The following is a 19,269-nucleotide window of genomic DNA, read 5'->3' on the forward strand; positions in this document are numbered from 1 at the left end:
ACTCTAGCACTGACCGTATACCATGGGATGGAGGCTTGGATTTAAAACGTGTTGCGACTAGAGACCTCTAGAGACATCACAAGCAGAGCGGCGATAACAGACTAGAGACATGAATCAAAGGTTTGAAATGTGAATCTGGCAGAGTCTGGCAGAGAGCGTTCAAATTATGGTCAAGGCGGCAAAGAGATACAAAAATCGGGTCCAAGCAAGTCCAAGCTCGAGCCCGATCGGTTCTTCGTTGGCATTTTGGGTTGAGAATTGATTGGAAAAAAGGATAGAGACAAAAGGAAAGTGGCCAACGTGGGGATCGAACCCAAGACCTTCGCGTTATTAGCACGACGCTCTAACCAACTGAGCTAGTCGGCCGATAATAATTGTAATATTGATACAAATATATCGCGACGAATGTCAACAATAAATCCTCCCCCGTGAGATCCTGTCCCGGAATATGCCGGGAAAACTATGCAGTACCAAGCCACCGAAGCCAAAGAGGGATTGGAAAGTTGGGGGACAAACAAGTACTAACAGCGCCCTCGAAGGTAAGATTCCCGACAACGACACGCACGGCACACACGAAATGGTGCGCATCTTCTCCCCGTCGTCCGAGACGTTGTTTCTGACCCCGACATCATAGGCCGACACCAAGACCGCCCCCACCAACCCCATGCGAGAGCTCCGCATCGAGAAGCTCGTCATCAGTGCGTCCCCATAGGCTCGCGCAGCCCTCCACCCCCGCTCACTGAAACCCCCACCTGTTGCGCAGACATCTCCGTTGGCGAGTCCGGTGATCGCTTGACGCGAGCCTCGAAAGTCCTGGAGCAGCTCACGGGTCAGACGCCCGTGACCTCCAAGGCGCGCTACACCGTGCGCACGTTCGGCATCCGTCGCAACGAAAAGATCGCCGTGCATGTCACCATCCGCGGCCCCAAGGCCGAGGAGATCCTCGAGCGCGGCCTGAAGGTCAAGGAGTACGAGCTCCGCCGCCGCAACTTCTCCGAGACCGGCAACTTTGGCTTCGGTATTCAGGAGCACATCGATCTCGGTGCCCGGTACGACCCTGGTATTGGTATCTTTGGCATGGATTTCTACGTCGTCATGGGCCGGCCAGGGAACCGTGTTGCGAAGAGGAGGGAAAGGACTGCGCGGATTGGTCCTCAGCACCGGGTGAAGAAGGACGACACGATGGCCTGGTTCAAGCAGCGATTCGACGGTATCATCCTCGTGAGCTTGATTATTCATCCTTTCAGCGCTCTGCGGTGTACTGATATCTTCACCATTTCACCCAGAAATGATCGTCTCGCTTTTTGTTGTCTTCACTCGCTCTCCTATGACTTATATCGTTACGCCATGTACCATGCATGCCATCCAAAATGCACTCCATTTTTCTCTCGGGATTATGACATCTGTACCGAACACATCCAGCTTGAGTCAACACGAGAAACAGTCAACGATGCCAATTTCATGAAATAAATACACTGCGATAATCGTAAACAAGACAGAGTAAGACCCAATTTTGCCCTGGACACCGTTCTGAGCTCTAGAAAGTCCAAAATTCGACGGCTATCACGCCCACCGCCACCTTCGCACTTCAATCGCCCAACCCCTACGCATCCCGTCTGCGCCCACGTCGCCAAGGATCCGCACCTCGGCCTTGTCAAACTCGATATTCGACTCGTCCAGGTCACGCTGCAACACGTGCAGGACCTGCGTGTTTTGCTTTGGCTCGGAAGCTGGAGCGGGCTGGATTGGAGGCGGCGGAGGCGGCGGCATCGACGACGATAGCGATGGCGACTGCGACCGCGGCTGCCGCTCGAGAGTATTTTTGGTGAGCGTGAGAGACGCCGGAGCCGTCTCAGCCGAGGAGGACGCGTCAGGCGGGGGTCGGGACGGCGAGCGCGCCCCGTCCGTGCCAGCAGCCACATGCTCGGACGGCTGCGCGACGGACGGATCGGAGAGCGGCGTCGCGCCCGGGGCGCTGTTCGTCGACGGCTCCGGCAACGGCGAGGTCTCCAGATCCACCGCCATCGCCTTCTCGTTCTCTTTCTCGTTGACGTTCTCTGATTCGCCGGTGGTGAGCGTCCGAATGGTCGAAGGAGGCGAAGGAGGACGCGGCGGTGGCCGCGGCGGGGCCGCGGCTGCAGGCTCCGCCGGCCCGTCCGCGATCAACGATATCGTCCACCGCCGCCGTGCGCTCTTCCCCGCGCCTGCGTTCTCCTTCTCCTTTTCCTTCTCCGCGCCGCCCGGCACACACGCCGCAACGAGGAACCGCTCGCACGACGTCTCGAGAACAAGGTCCCGCGCGCGCGACTCCGTCTCCGCCTCTCCGTCAGCCTCAGCCTCGTCCTCCGCAAAGCCCGCCGCGACGTCCGCATCTGCGTCCACGTCCGAGCGGCTCGCCGGCTCGCCGAGCTTGCGCCGCTTCGCCGGCCTTGGGCGGCCCTCGGGGCGCGGGGCGCGCGCGCGCGGCATCGTGGGCGGCGGCTGGAAGAGCGCCGCGCGCAGGACCGCGGGGTCGTATGCGAACCTGTAATGCAAGGACGGACCAGCGAAGTCAACACCACGCGCCGAAGAGGATGGCGATACAGAGCGACGACGTACCCAGGCTCCGCGCCCGCCCCGCCGGCGAACACGATCGTCACGCGCGCCGCGGCGCGCTCGCGCTCGCGCACGTCCGCGTCCGCGTCCACGTCCACGTCCACGTCCACATCCGCGTCGTCGTAATACAGCTCCCCATACGGCTCCACGTCCTGCTGTTCATCGCCGTCGCCGTCGCCGTTGCCGCCGCGCGCGTCGAGGGCCCCCATCGCCGGACGCCGCCGCCGCTTGCGGTGCCCGCTCGCGAGCAGCAGCGCCGCGCGCCGCTCGGCGTACTCGAGCAGCCGCTGCTTGCGGTTCTTCCTCCCGAGTCCGGGCGCTTTGTGCGCCGTGCCCGCCTGCGTGCGCGACGAAAAGAAAAGGGGGTCAGAGGCGCGCGCGCGCGGGAAGAAGCAAGGCCCGCTCGGGCGACACGCACCGGCACGAACTCGATCTCCAATATCTCGATGCCCCCTCCGTCGTGTCCGTTCCCCCACCCCATACTAACGACGCCCCGCCCGTCCTCCTCCTCCCCACCCTCCTCCTCCTCCGTCTCCCCCTCCCCCTCACCGCTCGCCTCCGCTCCCGCCTCCCTCTCCCTCTCCCTCTCCGCTGCGGCAGCGGCGCTCCGCAAGCGCGCCCCCGGCCCGCCAACATACCTCCCCTCCCTGCTCACGCGCACCTCGACGCGCAGATCGCGCCCCTCGCGCCGCGCGCGCGCGAGTCCCGCCCACCCGACGAGCCCCGCGTGCACGCAGCACGCGACGACGTCCGAGTCGTCCGTGTACACGCGGCGCGCGCAGAACGCGCCCGCGAGCCCCCCGCCCCACAGCCGCAGCCCGCGCCCGCTGTCGAGCTGCGCGGGGCGCGCGGGTGGGAGGAAGCGCGCGGGGATGAGCAGCGTCGCGCGCGTCTCGGGGGGCGCGGCGGCGTGTGCTTGTGCGTGTGCGTGGGACCAGGAGGTGGGGGGGAAGTACGGGAACGGCGTGTGGGGGAAGACGAAGGCGCCGAGGTGGACCGGCGGGAGCGTCGGCGCGGGCATGAACGACAGGCCCTGCGCGTGCGCCTGGCCGGGCGCGTACATCTGTCCCGGAGGCGGGATCTGCGCCGGGCCCTGCTGCGGTGGGGGGTAGTGCCCCGCCTGCGGGTGCTGGTGCTGGCGTGGGTGCGGCTGGTGCGGCTGGTGCGGCTGGTGCTGGGGCGGGACGGAGAACGTGCCGGGGACAGGCAGCGGGGGCGTGCGGCGGTGCGTGAACGGCGGTACGCCGCCGCTCCCGCTCCCGCCGGGACCGAGCACGGCGTGCGCGTGCGCAGGCTGCGGGTGGACGTGCTGGTGCGTGGGGTGCACATGCGCGTGATGCACATGCCCATGGACGCTTCCACCGCCTCCAGCCGCGCCCGCGCCCACGCCCACGCCCACGCCCACGCCCATTCCGCCACCGCCAACGCTGCTGCCACTGTTGCCGACACCCGGCGCGGGCCCCGCACCAAGCGGATGGTGCGCATTCGCGTGCGGATGAACATGCACATGCTGATGCGGATGCTGCACAGTATGCGAATGCTGGTGCTGCTGCTGCAGTTGCGGGTGCTGCTGCTGCTGCTGCTGCTGTTGTTGTTGTTGTTGGTGCGCATGCGGGTGTGGCGGCGACATCCCCTGCGGTCCGGCATACGACTTGCGCGCCCCACCCAGCGCATACTTGTCCGACGCCCCGCCCGGACCCTGTTGCTGCTGAGGAAGCGCGGCAGCGGGGCCCACGGGCGTCGCCACAATGGACGTCGTCATCGTCATCGTCGTCATCGTCGTCGTGTTCGCGGCGGGCGGGGCGTAGCCCGAGCCCGAGCCCGAGCCCGAGGCAGACGGCATTGGTATCAGCTGGATCTCGTTGCGCGGCGGGGACATGCCCGCGGGCGCGGAGAGGTTCAAGACGCTCGTGCCCGGCGGAGACGCGCCCTTGCTCTTCGGTCCCTGGCGAGAACGAACGGCGCGCGCGTCAGTACTTGCACACGGAACGGCCACAGACGAGCAACAAACACCGGAACGAGGTGAACGAGGTGAACGAGAACGAGAACGAGAACGCGTACCCGCGCGCGCGTAGAAGCAGAAAAATCGCGTCCCATACCAAAGCGCAAAAGGACTCACCTGCCCGTGCTCGCCGTGCCCCCTCTCCGTCCTGGTCCCCACTCCCGCGCCGACGCCGACGCCGACGCCGACGCCCCCGCTGCCGCTGCCGCCGTCCTCCCCGCGCCGCGCGGCAGCCGCAGCGCGAATGATCTCCATATCCGCGCGCTGCCTCTGCTCCAGCTCCCTTTCCCGCTCGCGGTCGCGGTCGCGCTCCCTCCTATCCCTGTCCCGCTCCCTATCCCTGTCTCTGCTCCCGTCCCCGTCCCTCTCCCTCTCTCTATCTCTCTCCCTCTCTCTATCTCTCTCCCTGTCTCTCCCTCTCTCCCTATCTCGATCTCTCTCCCCCAACCCACCCCCCTCCTCCCACATCTCCCGCTCATACTCCCCCTCCCCCCTCCGCCCACGCGCCAGACCTAGACCCGAGCCCGCAAACGACGACGCCATCCCCATCCCCATGCTCTGCGAATGCTGCAACTGCCCGCGCGCGTGCAGATGCGACGATGACGGCGGCGGCGGCGGCGGCGGCGGCGGCGGCGACACCCCACGCGGCGCGAAGCCCGAGGGCGACGCCTGCCCGAGCGGCGTCCCGCCGCCCCTGCTCCTCCGCGCCGCGCGCTCCATCTCCGCGTCCCTCTCCCTGTTATCCCTCTCCCTCTCCCTCTCCCGCTCCCTCTCTCTCTCCCGCTCCCGCTCCCGTTCCCTATTCTCTCTCTCCCACTCCCTCTCGCGCTCGCGCTCGCGTCCAAGCCCAAGCACGCTCGGCGCAAGCGGCAGCCCCGGCATCCCAGGCCCCACTCCCACTCCCACTCCAACGCCCACTCCAACGCCAACGCCAGCGCCAACACCTCCGCCCCCAGGAGTAGTCACGCTCGCGCCGCTGCTGCTCCCGCTACCGCTGCCGGTGGTATTCATGATGCTATGGTGCTGTGGCACAAGCGGCGCCACGCTCGCCCCAGCAGCCACGTGCCGCGCACCTCCGCCACCGCCACCGCCACCGCCACCGGCCCCCGCCGCCCCGCCCGCGCCGGGCCCGACTCGCTCGCCGCCGCCTCCGCCTCCGCCTCCGCCGCCGCCGCCGCCGTTGTCAGACTGCAAGCTCGCCATGGCGGGGGTCTCGGTTGCGCGCCGGCGCAGCGGGGGCCCGGGGCTCGCGAAGCCCTGCGGGAGCGCGTGCGCGTGGAGGGGGTGCGTGCGGGCGGAGCTGTGCGCGTGGGCGAGTGCGTGCGGGTGCTGGGCGTGCGGGTGCGGGGCGTGCGGGAGGGCGGCGGGAGGCGGGGGTGGAGGGGGAAGAGGAAGGGGGAGAGGAGGGCCGCCTGGTGGGAGGCGCGCGTGCGGGCGCTCGGCGGGATAAGCGTGCGGGTGCGAGAGCGCGTGCTGGTGTGCGTGCTGGTGTGCGTGTGCGTGTGCGTGTGCGTGTGCGTGCGTGTGCGCGGCGCCGGTGTACATGGGCGAGGGCTCGCTGTAGCCTTTATCGCGCGCGGTGTACGGCGGGGCGGAGGGCTGCGATGGCGCGTGCGCGTGGGGCGGCTGGGGCGACGGCACGCCCGGGCCCGTCTGTGCGGGGTAGAGCGGCGGGGGGAGGGCGGGGCCGGGGGGCTTGGGCATGCGGCCCTGGTCACGGTCGCGCTCGCGCTCGCGCTCGGGGCGCTCGGGGCTGTACTCGTGCGCGCGCGGGTGCATGGAGGGGGCGGGAGGTGGGGGGAGGTACATCGCCGACGACGAGGACGACGGCTGCATGCGAAGTGCGGCTGGCGGCTGCTGTTGCTGTTGTTGCTGCTGCTGCTGCTGCTGCTGTTGCTGCTGGCGGCCGACCAAGTACGGCGAGCCGGGTTGCGACTGCATGCGCGCGGCGAGCGGGGACGAGTGCTGATGCTGGTGCTGGTGCTGGTGCTGGTGCTGGTGCGGGCGCGCATAGTCGTACTCTGCGGGCTGGGCCTGGTAGTCGTACTCCTGGAGGTGGTGCGCGGGGTCCGCGGCGGACGACGACGCGCGGCGCTTATTCTTCGGGCCGAAATCGGGGGGGCCGAGGGCGTGGGCGTGGGCATGGGGGAGGGCGTGGGGCGGGGCGGCGGGGTAGTCGGGGGGGCTGCGGTGGTGGTGCTGGACGGGGGGCGGGGGGAGGTGCTGGGGGAGGCGGTGGTGGAGGGGAGGGACGGTGGACGGCTGCTGTTGCTGCGTATGCGGATGTTGTGGCTGATCGTGGGTGACGGGCGGGCGCTCGCGGTCGTGGAGAGGCGGCGGGGACGAGCGCGGGTGGTATGCAGGAGGAGGAGGTGGTGGTGGTGGTGATGGTGGTGGTGGTGGTGGTGGTGCTTGCTGTTGCTGCTGCTGCTGCTGCTGCTGCTGGTGCTGTCTGCGCCGTGCGTGGTCCTCGGACGGCGAGTCCTGGAGCAGCGCGGCGACGTTCATAGCGACGATGTCGACGACGCACGAGGGCCGACGACGGCGACGGGGACGGGGACGAGGACGGGGACGGAGGGGAGAGGGCGAGGGAGGGCGAGAGGGCGAGAGAAGGCGCAGGCGAAGGGCGCGCGGCCGGCGAGAACACGAGCCACCGAAAATGCGAATTCAGCGATCACAGGAACGCGCGAGATCCAGATCGGCGCACCCCGCCACCCGCGCCGCTCCCAGGGTGCCGCCGCGCGCTGGGTCGCCGACGCCGTGCGTGCAGAGCGCGGTGCAGACGGCGGGGTGTTCGCAGGCGAGGGCGGCGGAGGCGGCGGCGGCGGAGGCGAGGGCACGTCCTTGCAGGCGAGGGCAGCGGGCTGCTCGAGAGCGGGAATCAGCGAGACGGCCCTCGATCTGCGATCTCAGATCGCGCACGCCACCGCCCTGCCTGTCCGCAATTCATTTATATTCGTCCCTGCCCCCCGTCGTCGATGTCTGCGCCGCCCACCCAGTGTCCACCCATGCGCTTGCGTCGCGTCGCCGTGCCCGCGCCAGCAGGCACACGAGAGGCGATAGAACCCCCGTCCAAAAATGCTTCCGCCGGTCCTGTGACAACGAAGATAACCCACGCACGCACGCACGCGCGTCCCACGTAAGTATCCTTCGCCCCGCAATCGGCCCATCACACAAGAACACTGCGTCCCCCGGGCCCTGTCGGCATCAGCCCATCAGCACACCGGCCGTCTCGCACGCGCTGCTGCTTCGCGCCTTCCCTTCCCTTCGCTTCCCCGCGATCCGCTCCACTTCCTTGTGTCAATCACCGTTCAGGACACGCTCGCGCGCACGTATATACGCATCCCGTCGCCGAACACTAAATAAAGCAAGCACCCGCGCAAATTTAATTACACCACACCGCACCGCACCGCACTGCACTGCACTGCACCTCGCCGCTCCCGTCCTCTCGAGTACCGTCCCACGCAACGCAACGCGATACACAACAGAAAGCAGAGTTTGAAAAGTAGAAAGTAAAAAAGTAAAAACCGAAAAGCAGAACGTGACGAAAAACACGCAACGCAACACAGCGCAACGCGACCGCCGCTCCGCTCCTCCACGTCATGGCCACGGCCCCAGCTCCGCACCGGGGATATTCATCTTGATCTCGTCCAAAAAGTCCGCGGCGATCTTCGCGTTCGCGACCTGTGCACCGTGCCCCCCCAAAAAATATTAAAATAAAAAATAAAAAAATCCGTTCAGCGTCCAGCAGAGCGACCCATGATATGATAAGAACGACGGTAATGATGACGATGATGACCGCGCGCCGCCGAAGCGCGCGTGCGGGTCGAGTATCGAGGGCAACCGAAGCCGAAGCCCACCCGGTCGAAGACCGAAGCAGAGCCCAAACCCCAAGAACCCAAGAACCGCACCGCACCGCACCGCACCGCACCGCACGACGACGCCCAAGCCTAAGCGCTTCGAAGAGAAGCCGCAGAACGCAAAAACGCGGAACGCGGACCACAGACGGACGAGAGAGAGAGAGAGAGCAAGAACGCACCCGCAGATTGTAGTGCATCGTCGCCCCGTCCTCGATCACGCTGAACCGGAGGTACCGCGGGTCCGCCGCGATCGCGACCCGCATCCCGCGGAAGAGCGCCACGTTCAGGATCACCGCGTACACCGCCTCCTTTCGCATCACTGCGTGCACCACCCGCGAGCACACGAGCACACACGCACACGCACACGCACACGCACACGCACACGCACACGCACACGAGCACACACGCACGCACGCGCACACCAACAAGACGAGCGAGTCAGCATCGTCCGTACGCAAGGAAAAAAAAAAGCACGCAGCGCGAACGCACCCAGTCGCGCACCCCCGCCGTCCGCCCGGCGCACGTTCAGCCGCATCGTCCCCGTCCCGCGCTCCTTCCACTGCCCCTGCTCGAGCACGAACAGCTTCCCGCGCACATGCCGCAGCGTCTCCTCCTCCTCCTCCCCCGTGAGCACTGCCCGCCCAAACCCACCGATTCGGCCAACGAACAAAGCGAAACCCCAACACGTAGCCGTCAGCGCGCGGACTCTTAGACGCCTCGAGCGAGGTGAAAAAAAACAAAAAACAGGCGGCGCCCGGCACTCACCCTCCTTCTCCGTCAACTCGACCCGCCGCTCGCCCCAATCGCTGTCCTCCTCGTCCTCCCGCTCGCGATCCCGCCCCGCCCTCAACCGCTCTCCAAACGTCGCGCCCTCCCTCTCCGCATCCGCGTCCACGTCAACGTCCCCCGCGCCCTCCCGCACGCTCTCCTCGCTCCCCTCCCTACTCCTACTCCCGCTCTGGCTCTGACTTTGGCTGTGGCTGTGGCTGTGGCTGTGGCTCTGACTCTTCTCCCTACCCGCGCCCCCACCCACGCTCCCGAGCGCAAACACGTCCCCACCCGCACCCGCACCCGCACCCGCACCCGGACTCGCCGCGCGCGCCCGCTTCGCAGCCGGCACCGCAAACGCCTGCACCCCGCCCGCCGCATACGCCGAGAACGCCGTCGCGTTCGCGCTCGCGCCCATACCCACACCCTTCCCCGCGCCGCGCCTCACCGGGCTCCTGCTCCGCGCGAGCCCCGGCGACTTGGGCCGCGCCCCGACACCCCCGCCCGCCCCCGACGCCGCCGCCACCGCCGCGGTCGCAAACGGCGACGCCGCCGACGCGAACGCCTCGAAGCCCGTGCGCTTCGCGGGCGTCGGGTGCGCGAGCGACGCCGCCGACGACGCGAACGGCGAACCCGGGGCCCCGGCGAGCAGGTTGGAGGTCGACGCCGCGGGGGAGGACGCGGGCGCGGTGCCGTTGAGCGCCGAGCCGTTGCTGCCGAACGGCGAGGAGGAGGACGGTCCGGGCCCGGCGTTGGGGCCGGGGCTGGCGCGCCCGCTGGTCCAGGGCGCGGCGGCGGTGGACGGCTTCTTGGAGCCGAAGAGGCTCGGGCCTTGGACGGCCGCGAAGGGCGACGCCGTCGAGGCGTACGAGAGGAATCCGCCACCCTATCAGCAGCGAGTGCGTGCGTGAGCGAACCGACGAAGACCACAAATAGACGCGAAGCGAGGGCACACTTACGAAGGCGGCTGCGGGCTTGGCCGGGGGCGCTGCCTTGGGCGATGGGGGAGCCTCGGCCGTGCAAGCAGAGCTTGACTCGGAGGTGGTGGTGGGCGGAGTGGTGGGGCAGGCTTTGCTGATGCCCGACGGTTTTGGCTTGCGAGCCGCGTCGGCCTCCTTCTCTTCGGGAGGCGGAGGAGACGGCCGCTTGGTAACGCGCGGGTTATCGTCTGTGTCCGCGTCGTCGCGGGGCCGTTTGGGTGCGGCGTCGACCTTGCTTTTGGGTGGCATTGGTATGGGGGCAGCGTCTGTCTCCATAGGGCCCTGACTCGAGGCACGGTCGGCGAGCTTGCGCTTCATGGCCTTTTCGCCCTCGCCCTCTGATTGCGAGCTACGCCGCGAGGCGAGGAGGGCAGGCGTTGGTATAGAGGGAGAGGGATGCGAAGAGGGAGAGGCATCTGTTTGGATGTCCATAACGGATGTCTGTGGGCTGCCTGGCGCTGGAGCCGAAGGCTGCGTGTCCTGGGGCTGCTTGTCTGTCTGTACATCCATATTAGAGGAGCTGGGGCTTGATGGCGGGTCTGCAGGGGCATCAGTGCGCGGGGGCTCCTGAGGGTGCTCGGAGCGCTCGGTGGGGGCATCCTGCTGCGCCTCTGCGGGCTCCTCGATCTCTTCCACGTTGACGTCCATGCCCTCTGCGGCGTGGGCCGCGGCCCCGTTCTCGACGCTGATCTCCTCGACGCCCTGGCTGATCTGGCGCATCTTCGTCTCGTGCGGTGGCGACCCAGTTACGGCGTCGGTGTCGGCGTCGTCTGCGTCCTCGTCCTCCGACTCCTCGTCTGCTTCCTCTGTGCGCGCGAGCTGCGTGCGGTTCTTCTTTGCGGGCGTGCGGACGTCCTTATCGTCGCGCGGCCTTGTGCGGGGCTCGACATCCTGCAGGATCAGCAGACGGGAGGAAGCGCGGGAGGGGCGCGGCGCGGGGCACGGCGCGCGAGATCGCGATGTGAATAGGTAAGCGGGGTGACATCGTGTGTGCCAGGCGGGCAGCTGCAGATAAAATCATCAGCACGCACTGTGTCGTCGGGGCGCGGCGTCGAGGGCTCTTGCGACACCTCGCGCTCGCGCTTCCTCGATACTTTGGCCTCTGTGTGCGTGTGCACGAGTGATAAGCGAGGGAACGGACGCTGATGCTGTGTGGCATGATAACCGAACGCACCGAATGAAGCGTCGTCGTTGGACGGGGAGGGCGGCGTGGGGGGTGGCGAGCGTTTGTTGTCGTCTAGTGGCGGGCTGGGCATCGTCCGCGGTGTGTGTGAGGGAGACATTCGCTCGATTGTGAACGTGCAGGACAATGGTCGAGAACAAGAACGGAAGACGGCAGGCGGCAAGCACGCACGCGCCTTCTCTCTCACGTGGTCTCTACTCTCATGATATTCCGTTGCACTTATCCTGGTCCATCGGCCGACTAGCTCAGTTGGTTAGAGCGTCGTGCTAATAACGCGAAGGTCTTGGGTTCGATCCCCACGTTGGCCACAAGTGCTTAAAATGGAAGCTTTTTTTATCATCTTTTTTGTGCTCCAGCATGCTGTAGGCACCAGTCATTGCTTAAAATTACCGGCCTCATTGTCCGCGTCAGTCCCATGGTCGATGAGTCCATATCTGAAGCTCATACCGCACCCTACCGCACCCTACTGCACGATCTTTTTCTCCTAGGTTTGGTCCCCAAGCTGGCTATGAAATCATAGGTTGATCATTTCTGATGCAGAGGTAGCCTATCATGCTGTTGGCAGCCACGTAGAGCACCAATCCTTGCTTAGAATTACCAGCCTCATATCTGTGCTTGACGAGTCCACATTTGAAACTCATACCGCACCCCCCTCTCTTCCTGGACGCCCATGGGCACATCGAACCCCACCCACGCACTCAGCTCCTCGTCGGACGCTCGTTCCCACCGCCCACCGGCGCCGCCGCTCCCGCTCTCAAGGAAATCGGGCATAAACACGTCGCAGTCAAAGGCAGGCGAGAGGATGCGCGTGAGCAGCACGCGATCGACAAACGCGCGCGCGGCCAGCGGCGGCAGCGCGAGCGCCTCCGCATAGAGGCTCGCTCCGCCGATGACGAACCGCCGGTGGATCCGCGCGCGCGACGCGCCGCCGTCGCCCTCCAGGCTGTCCAGCGCGGATCGCAGGTCGGCGTGCAGAGACGCCGAGGTGTCAGCATCGACAACAGACGCACCCGCGGACCTGCACCGAACATCAGCCACGGCCGCACACGCACGGTCACCGCGAGGTAGGCAACGGCACACGCACAGATCGTAGCCCGCGTTGCGCGACACGACGGCGTTCGCGCGGCCGCGCAGGGGGCGGAACCGCGGCGGGATGCTCTCCCACGTGTTACGGCCCATGATAACGACGTTCGCGAGCCCCGCGGGCGCGCCCGCCGTCGCGCGTGCGAAGTACGCCATCTCTTTCGGGAGGCGCCACGGCAGGCCTGCGTCCTTCCCGATCCCGTTCGAGGCGGTGGCGGCGACGATCAGCGTGAGGCGCGACATCGTGCGTGCGGCTGTGCGCTTTCAGTACGCGAGCAGATGAGCATTATTGTGGGTGCCGCGGGAGGGAGCCGTGCTGCTCACCTGTGAAAGCCTGGAGGAAGGACGAAGGAGAAAGTGCGGTGGACGCAGCGCGCGCATAATGTAGGTGACGTCATCGTCTCGAGTCTCCTTGCTCCCTTTTGCGGTTATACTTTTCTGAACCCAAAGTCGCTACTCCGGCCCATTTACAAATGACCGCATTCGACTCCAAGCTCGCGCTCATGGCTAACGACGACCACGGTGTATATTCGGCATACGACCCCCCCAACAAAACGAAAGAAAAGAAAAGTTCTAGCGCGCGTCTCCGGCCATAAATCACCCCCACCAAGTGCGAAGAAAAACCCTAAAAAGAACCACCAAAAAAAGACGCTGCGCGCACGTGCGCTATGGACAAGGAATAAGTAGTACACGAGGACCCGACGCGACGTATATAACGGATCGGTCATAGATGTGCGACACTGGGCTGAGATAGCGGAGACAGAGAGAGAGAGAAACATGTGTATGCTGAGTTAGGAGTGTGTTGCCGAGTGCGTCGGGGGGCTAGCTAGCGGTGATGTATAGACAGAGCAAACAGAGATGCGAGACAATATGCGACAACGGGGACTTGAACGATGAAAAGCGAAGACAACGCCGCGGCGGACGTCGAGCGCGAAAGCGCGGAGCTGTATATGTGAGCACTGTATAGATAGCGAGAAAAAGCAAGGCCGCTGTCGCGGCGGCCCGTAAAAGACACACCGGGAAGCCGTGGATAAGAGGGCGCGATAATGAGAATTGCAGAGTGGAGAGGAAGGGGGGCGAGGGGTCACGAGGGCGCCGAAGCAGATAGCGCAGGTTTCGCTTGCAAGCGCTCGCTCGCGACATTGAGCATATGTCTGAGGCTCTTCTCCAGGACTGGCTTCGTGAGGACGCTAGACGCACCACGAAAAAAAAACCCCCATCAGTACACTCCGCCTCGAGGCGGGAAAGGCAGAAACACGAATAGATTGCTTGTACGCACTGATCGACCCCAGCCTCCAAATACTCCTCCTGGTCAGACAACAGAGCGTTGCCTAAAACATGCGCATGGGCGTCAGCATGCGTCCCGCCCGCATCCAAGAGACGCACCGGTAACGCCCACGACGAAATCCTTCCTCCCAGCCTCCCGCAGCCGCGCCACCGCCTTCAGCCCAGACAGCACCGGCATCTGGTTATCCAAGAACACCACCGCATACTTGCTCTCCGGCACCTCCAGCAGCTCCTCCTGGCCCTGCCTCGTCGAGAACGACGCACGGTCCGAGGGCGCCGAGCCGCGCCCCCCGCCCTCGTCCATGAAGCGGATCCCGTACGACGGCGACGGAATCGACGGCGGGTACTCCGACCCGGGCGTACGCGGCGCGCGGGCGCGCGCGGCGGCGGGGCCCATGATCATGTCGAGCGCGACCTCGCCGTTTTCGGCGGTCGCGACCTGGCAGCCGAGGCGCGAGAGCATGCGGCTCATGAGCGTGCGCGTGAGCGTGTCGTCGTCGACGACGAGCACCTGCAGGCCCGGAGGAACCGCGTCCGGCGAGGGCGGCGTGGGCTGTGCGTGGGCCGGCGTATTCGCAGCCGTGGAGCCATCCGGGTCGGCGCCGCTCGACTGCCTCACCAGGATAGGCGTGGGCCCGAGGGACATCTGTGGCCGGTGGCCCTGCGCGACGAACGTGGTCGTGGACGCCATGGAAGAGGTGACGTTGGACGTGTACGCGGGCGCGGGCGTCTCGGCGCCCGACCCCGGCACCGGAAGCTCGGGCGGGTCCTCCGTCGTCGGCGAGGGCATCCCCTCGCCGGGGAACAGCGCGTCCTTGATCGTGCGCGTGATGACGGCCTGGCTCTCGCCCGACCTAGACAGCTCGACGAGTCCCCCTGCGGTCCGGTCTGTGGCCTAAGTCGAGGGGCGAGTGGCAGAGGGAAGGCACACACCTTGTTCCATGAGGCTGTGCATCGCGGACGAGGACGCGCGGGAGCCCCACGACGACGGGTTCAGGCGCGGCGGCGACCCGGCGCTCGTGTTCGCGCTGGACGCTGGCCCCACAGCGTCCTCGTGATACCGCCCCCGCGGGGCGTGAGCCTGCGTCTGCGTCTGTGGCGATGGGGGCACGATCGCCTTCGCGCCGACGCCCAGAGCTATGGCACAGGGGAACCGGCGGCAAGTCAGTCTCGACGTCAGCTTGCGAGCGAAACCCCGCAGGAATAACGAAACGGCGAACGCACGCAGCTCGACCCAGAACGTCGACCCCCGGCCGACCTTGGACACCACGCCGAGCCGACCCCCGCTGCGCTTCACGATCTGCCGCACGAGCGCCAACCCGAGTCCCGTTCCCTTCCCTCCCTGCTCTTTTCCTTGCTCGGTCTGGTTGAACGCCGCTGCAGAGCCACACCGTCAGCCGATCGGCACTCGGGCACCGCGGACCAACACGACACGCACAAAACAGCTTGGTCTGCACCATCTCCTTCGGCGGGATCCCGTACCCGGTGTCCTCCACCTCGAGCCGCACGACGATGTAGTCCGGCGGCTTCACGTACTGTTGATTATGCGCGTCAAGCAAATTCGCCGACAGCCCCTCCTTACCCTCTCCCTCGCCCTTTCCCTCTCCCGCATTTTGCTCCTCGTCCCCGCCGCCGCCGCCTCTGTCCGGCGACGCGACGCCGCCCTCGGGCGTGATCAGCCGCGTCGACACCCGCAGCATGCCCCCCGGCGGCGTGAACTTGCACGCGTTGCTCGCGAGGTTCGTCACGATCTGCATCAGCCGCGTCTCGTCCCCGACAACGATCCCCGCCTCGTCCGGGCTGTCCGCGAGCAGCGCCGCGATGCGCGCCGGATCGAGCCCCCGCGCCGTGAACGCGGCGCGGCGCGCGGCCTGTACACCGTCGAGCCGTCAGCATCGTCAGCATATGTATTGCAATTTTGTCCAACTAGCGCGCGCATGGCGCGCACATGAAAAGGGAAGACGGCATAGAGAAAAAAAGTGGACACGCACCCAATCGATCGACTGATCTAAATCCGTAATAAACTCCAACTGGCGCGCGGTCGCCGCGAGCCGCAGCGTGACGAACAAGGACCGCATGACATGATGGAACGCGTACGGCTGCCAACCCCACCATAAAACAAAAAAGAGAGGAAAAAAACGCCATCGTCAACCTCTGCCCAATAAGGCGCCTCGCAGGCACTATCATCCAGTGCACACGCACCTTGGCCACAGACTCGAACCGCCCACTGTCCATCCGGTTGAAATCGAGCACGTCGTTCAGCACTGCGCGCGCGAAGCCGCACCGGGGTCGTGAGGATGACAAAATGAATAATGAACGATGAGCAAAAAAAAAACGCGGACGGAAAACACGGATCCGCGCACCTTTCGACATCATGCTCAAGCTACCCTCGAGCGCCTTGAATTCGATCTCCTGCGCCTTGGGCACGACGCCCGACGCCTCCATGTTCTGCGTCGCCAGCACTACACGCCCACAAACGAGTCTATCAGCGTCCCGCGTCCGTGCCCGCCAAAGCCAGAGCCAAAGCCAAAGACTACTCACACGCTGTATTGAGCGGCACGCGGACCTGTATTGACGCGCGCAAAAAGCGTCAGGACGCACGACAGCACACAAAAGACGCACACTCTAACACCGAGGCGGCGCGGGTCGACGTAGGAAGGGGAAGGTGGAAGGGGCGAGAGGCGAGGGAAAGGATGCGAAGGTAAAAAAAGACTCATCATGGAACACGTATCTGCAACACAGCCGACACCCGCGCGTCAGTAATCGAACGACCAGAACGAGGGACGCCGTCGAAGGCGGGGCGGCGGCGGTGGGGGAGGACGAGGACGAGGACGGGGTGCGGACTCACGAAGTCAAGCGGCGCTTCGAGTCGGACGCGCGGCGCTCGTTCACCTGCGCCTTCTGCGTCGCGCGGAACTGGATCTTGAGCTGGTCGCGGAGGATGTACAGCCTGCGCTCCGCCTGCGCGCGCACCGCGAGCGAAAGCGAAAGCCAGCGCCAGCGAACAGAAAGAGTGAACAAAGCGACCCCGAAAGAAAACACGAGCGACGCGAGTCAGCACACATAGACACGCACACATGCGCCGCTCAGATCGTTGAAGGGTCGAGCAGAGCGAAAGCGACAACGACGCACCGTCTCGCGCGAGTAGTGTACATACGTCAGGAACACGTGGAATACGAGGAAGTTGAGCACGTCTTGCGTCGCACACGCACGCACGCACGCACGCATCCACACCGCATCCGGGGAGAAGAGACAGGCACGCGTCAGTCCGGCCGCCACAAACGGAGGGAAGCAAGGCACGCGAGCAAAAAAGCGGACGCACTGCGAATCCAGCCTGTCCTCACGGGAAGGATGAGCGCGCACGAGCTGTTGCAACGCGGGCGCGGTGTATGAGTATAGTGTGTGAGCGGAGCGCGCGGGAAAAACGAGCACGACGACGACGCACATGAGGAACCAGGTGAGCGCGCCGAGCACGGCGGTGAAGCGCTTCAGCTTGAGCCCGAACAGCGCGATCGTTTGCATGCCAGTCGCATAGCTGCGCACGCACGCACGCACGCACACACACCGCGATCAGTGCGTGTGGACATAGAAACGCACAGAGTGGGGGCGGGAGACGCACTAGAAGAGCGAGATGAAGTCCTTGTGGCCGCACGTGAAGAGCGGCTGGATGTTCAGGAAGTAGTCGCAGTAGTACCTGCACCCAGACGGTCAGTCAGATGGACAGACAGACAGACAGACGAACGGCTGCGCCAGGCGCGTGCTCATGCTCTGTCACAGATGGGGAGAAGCGCTCACATGAACAAGACCTGGTATACCGCCCTGCACGATCCCAGTGCACCGTCGATCGAGTCAGCACGCGGAGGACTCGGGAGGGAGAGCAAAGGGAGGGGGCGTGCGCGCACCAAGACCAGATGGAAAACACGAGCACGGCCTGGTACACATTCGGCCTGTCGCGCGGCCAGTCGTACATGACCATCGGGAACACCGCGAACGTGAGGAAGGCGGAGATCTACGGGGCCAAGAGCAAAGGGGATAACAAAGTGGTCGGGTACAGAAGGCGAGGGGTGGGGGGCGGGTGAGCGAGGGAGCGGGATGGAATGCAGAGGGGGAGCGGACGCACGCCGTAGTAGAATATCTTGTCTGGAAGGACGCGCGGGCCGGGGACGAATGCGATGGCGAGGGCCCAATTGACGATGAGGAACGCGGCGCACCAGAGCGCGTGCGACTGACAGAGTCGCGCAAGGTGTCAGCTAACCCAACCCACGACACCGATCCAGGGTAGCGGGACACCAGCAGCGACGCACCTTCCGCATGAACCAGTTCTCGCGCCAGTACTGCGCCTCCGCCTTCTTGTCCGGAAAGCGCAGGGAGAAGAAGTCGAGCACGGCGGGCCAGACGCGCCAGCGCAGGACGATGAGCAAGCGGCAAGACGCCCAGAGGCCCTCCGCGTGGGCGACGCTGTCCCTGTCTGTGCTGGCGCCGCCCCACGGGCCATGCCCGTTGCCGTTGGCGACGTGCGTTGCGCCAGGATGGCGATCGGGGAGGCCGCCGGCGTCGGACTGGCTGACGGAGCTCCTGATCTCCTCGGACCAGTTGCGATCGACGACGACCTCGTCCACGACGTCATCGTCCTCGGCCTCGAGCAGCTGCTGCTGGCGTTGCTGCTGGAGGGTGCCCGCGGCGGTGGGTGTCTTGACGCCGGCGAGGTGGGCGCGGGACTGTGAAGTGGAGTGGGCGTGGGCGGTGGGCGGGGGCGTTGCGCTGGTGGAGGGTGCGCTGTCGTCGAGGACGGAGGAGGTGGAGGGGGACGTGCCGGTGCCGAGGCGGCGGCGGAGGTTGGCCCAGTAGACGCGGAGGGTGGGGACGAGGGCGATGCGGGCTGATTTTTTGGGGGAGCGGGTGGCGCGCTCTGCGCGGGCTGCTGCTGCAGCCGAAGACGGGCCGTGCGAGGCGTTGGATGCGACGGCGGGGGGCGGGAGGAGGGACGACGAGGCGGTCGTCGTCGTCGCCGTGCCGGTTGTGGAGGGCTTGTGCTTTTCGGGTGCGGGGCTGAAGGCGAGGACGGGTGCGGGTGCGTGTACGGGGGAGAGGAGGAAGGAGGGGGCGTCGCGGTCAGCAGCGGCGGCGGGTGCGGGGGAGTGCATTGTGTCGTGGTCGTCGTCTGTCCATGCCGTTGTGGAGGCGATGGAGGCGGTCGTCGCGGACAGCGTCGAGGCAGGGAAGCGGCGCCAGCGCGGGTGCGTCGTCGACATCACGGGCGCTCCTCTCCCGCCACACACGCGGACCTCGCGGACTCCCCCCCTCCTCGCGGTCCACCCCTCGCATCCCCCGGACCATCCCCGGTCCACGCCCCCGACCCCGCGTCCCACCGCTCGGCGCCTCTCCGTCGGCCCCTGCTCGTCTTCTCGGCCCTCCCCCGACCACTTTCGGCGCACTTCCCGACCACGCCGCGCTCCACATTCGAGCCCACCAGCGAGCGAGCACTCCCTCCCTCGCGCCCACACCCTCGAC

The 19,269-nt window shown here is 66.0% G+C and overlaps 6 protein-coding genes across 6 annotated transcripts; 1 reads left to right on the plus strand and 5 right to left on the minus strand.

The window, feature by feature from the left end:
* Positions 1-529: 529 nt before the first annotated feature.
* HETIRDRAFT_477978 (uncharacterized protein) lies at positions 530-1,393 on the plus strand. The gene is made up of 4 exons (XM_009550726.1): positions 530-580; positions 635-698; positions 764-1,221; positions 1,287-1,393. The coding sequence occupies exons 1-4, from the start codon at positions 578-580 to the stop codon at positions 1,290-1,292; spliced, it is 531 nt and encodes a 176-aa protein (XP_009549021.1). The 5' UTR covers positions 530-577; the 3' UTR covers positions 1,293-1,393.
* A 30-nt stretch (positions 1,394-1,423) lies between these two features.
* Positions 1,424-2,469, minus strand: HETIRDRAFT_386891 (uncharacterized protein; the record flags this gene model as incomplete). The annotated part of the gene is made up of 1 exon (XM_009550727.1): positions 1,424-2,469. The coding sequence occupies one exon, from the start codon at positions 2,467-2,469 to the stop codon at positions 1,564-1,566; it is 906 nt and encodes a 301-aa protein (XP_009549022.1). The 3' UTR covers positions 1,424-1,563.
* Positions 2,470-9,150: 6,681 nt separating this feature from the next.
* HETIRDRAFT_172267 (uncharacterized protein) lies at positions 9,151-9,643 on the minus strand (the record flags this gene model as incomplete). The annotated part of the gene is made up of 2 exons (XM_009550728.1): positions 9,151-9,164; positions 9,223-9,643. The coding sequence occupies 2 exons, from the start codon at positions 9,641-9,643 to the stop codon at positions 9,151-9,153; spliced, it is 435 nt and encodes a 144-aa protein (XP_009549023.1).
* A 295-nt stretch (positions 9,644-9,938) lies between these two features.
* HETIRDRAFT_220464 (uncharacterized protein) lies at positions 9,939-10,925 on the minus strand (the record flags this gene model as incomplete). The annotated part of the gene is made up of 1 exon (XM_009550729.1): positions 9,939-10,925. A coding segment is annotated over one exon (987 nt), but the record flags the coding sequence as incomplete, so codon positions are not given.
* A 1,066-nt stretch (positions 10,926-11,991) lies between these two features.
* On the minus strand, positions 11,992-12,714 carry HETIRDRAFT_323473 (uncharacterized protein; the record flags this gene model as incomplete). Its single annotated transcript, XM_009550730.1, has 2 exons — positions 11,992-12,406; positions 12,473-12,714. The coding sequence occupies 2 exons, from the start codon at positions 12,712-12,714 to the stop codon at positions 11,992-11,994; spliced, it is 657 nt and encodes a 218-aa protein (XP_009549025.1).
* A 259-nt stretch (positions 12,715-12,973) lies between these two features.
* Positions 12,974-18,614, minus strand: HETIRDRAFT_35814 (sensor histidine kinase-like protein). The gene is made up of 21 exons (XM_009550439.1): positions 18,456-18,614; positions 18,063-18,395; positions 17,879-17,983; positions 17,661-17,767; positions 17,554-17,577; positions 17,378-17,452; positions 17,204-17,293; positions 17,081-17,124; positions 16,891-16,952; positions 16,607-16,719; positions 16,472-16,489; positions 16,122-16,240; positions 15,961-16,022; positions 15,750-15,857; positions 15,182-15,629; positions 14,983-15,135; positions 14,690-14,895; positions 14,016-14,527; positions 13,858-13,967; positions 13,751-13,802; positions 12,974-13,661 (listed from the first exon to the last, which is right to left on the minus strand). The coding sequence occupies exons 2-21, from the start codon at positions 18,069-18,071 to the stop codon at positions 13,556-13,558; spliced, it is 2,523 nt and encodes an 840-aa protein (XP_009548734.1). The 5' UTR covers positions 18,072-18,395; positions 18,456-18,614; the 3' UTR covers positions 12,974-13,555.
* Between the last annotated feature and the right edge of the window lie 655 nt (positions 18,615-19,269).

The sequence above is a fragment of the Heterobasidion irregulare genome (assembly GCF_000320585.1).
Source record: "Heterobasidion irregulare TC 32-1 unplaced genomic scaffold scaffold_08, whole genome shotgun sequence".
Classification (NCBI taxonomy): domain Eukaryota; kingdom Fungi; phylum Basidiomycota; class Agaricomycetes; order Russulales; family Bondarzewiaceae; genus Heterobasidion; species Heterobasidion irregulare.

Excerpts from the sequence above, each read along its gene's own strand:
- HETIRDRAFT_35814 (XM_009550439.1), bottom strand. Across the intron at positions 17,453-17,553 it reads GTATACCAGGTCTTGTTCAT|GTACTACTGCGACTACTTCC; the intron begins GTGAGCGCTTCT and ends GTCTGGGTGCAG. Across the intron at positions 13,968-14,015 it reads GCGCCCTCGGACCGTGCGTC|CAAGTATGCGGTGGTGTTCT; the intron begins GTTCTCGACGAG and ends GGTGCCGGAGAG.
- HETIRDRAFT_477978 (XM_009550726.1), top strand. Across the intron at positions 699-763 it reads CATCGAGAAGCTCGTCATCA|ACATCTCCGTTGGCGAGTCC; the intron begins GTGCGTCCCCAT and ends CCTGTTGCGCAG.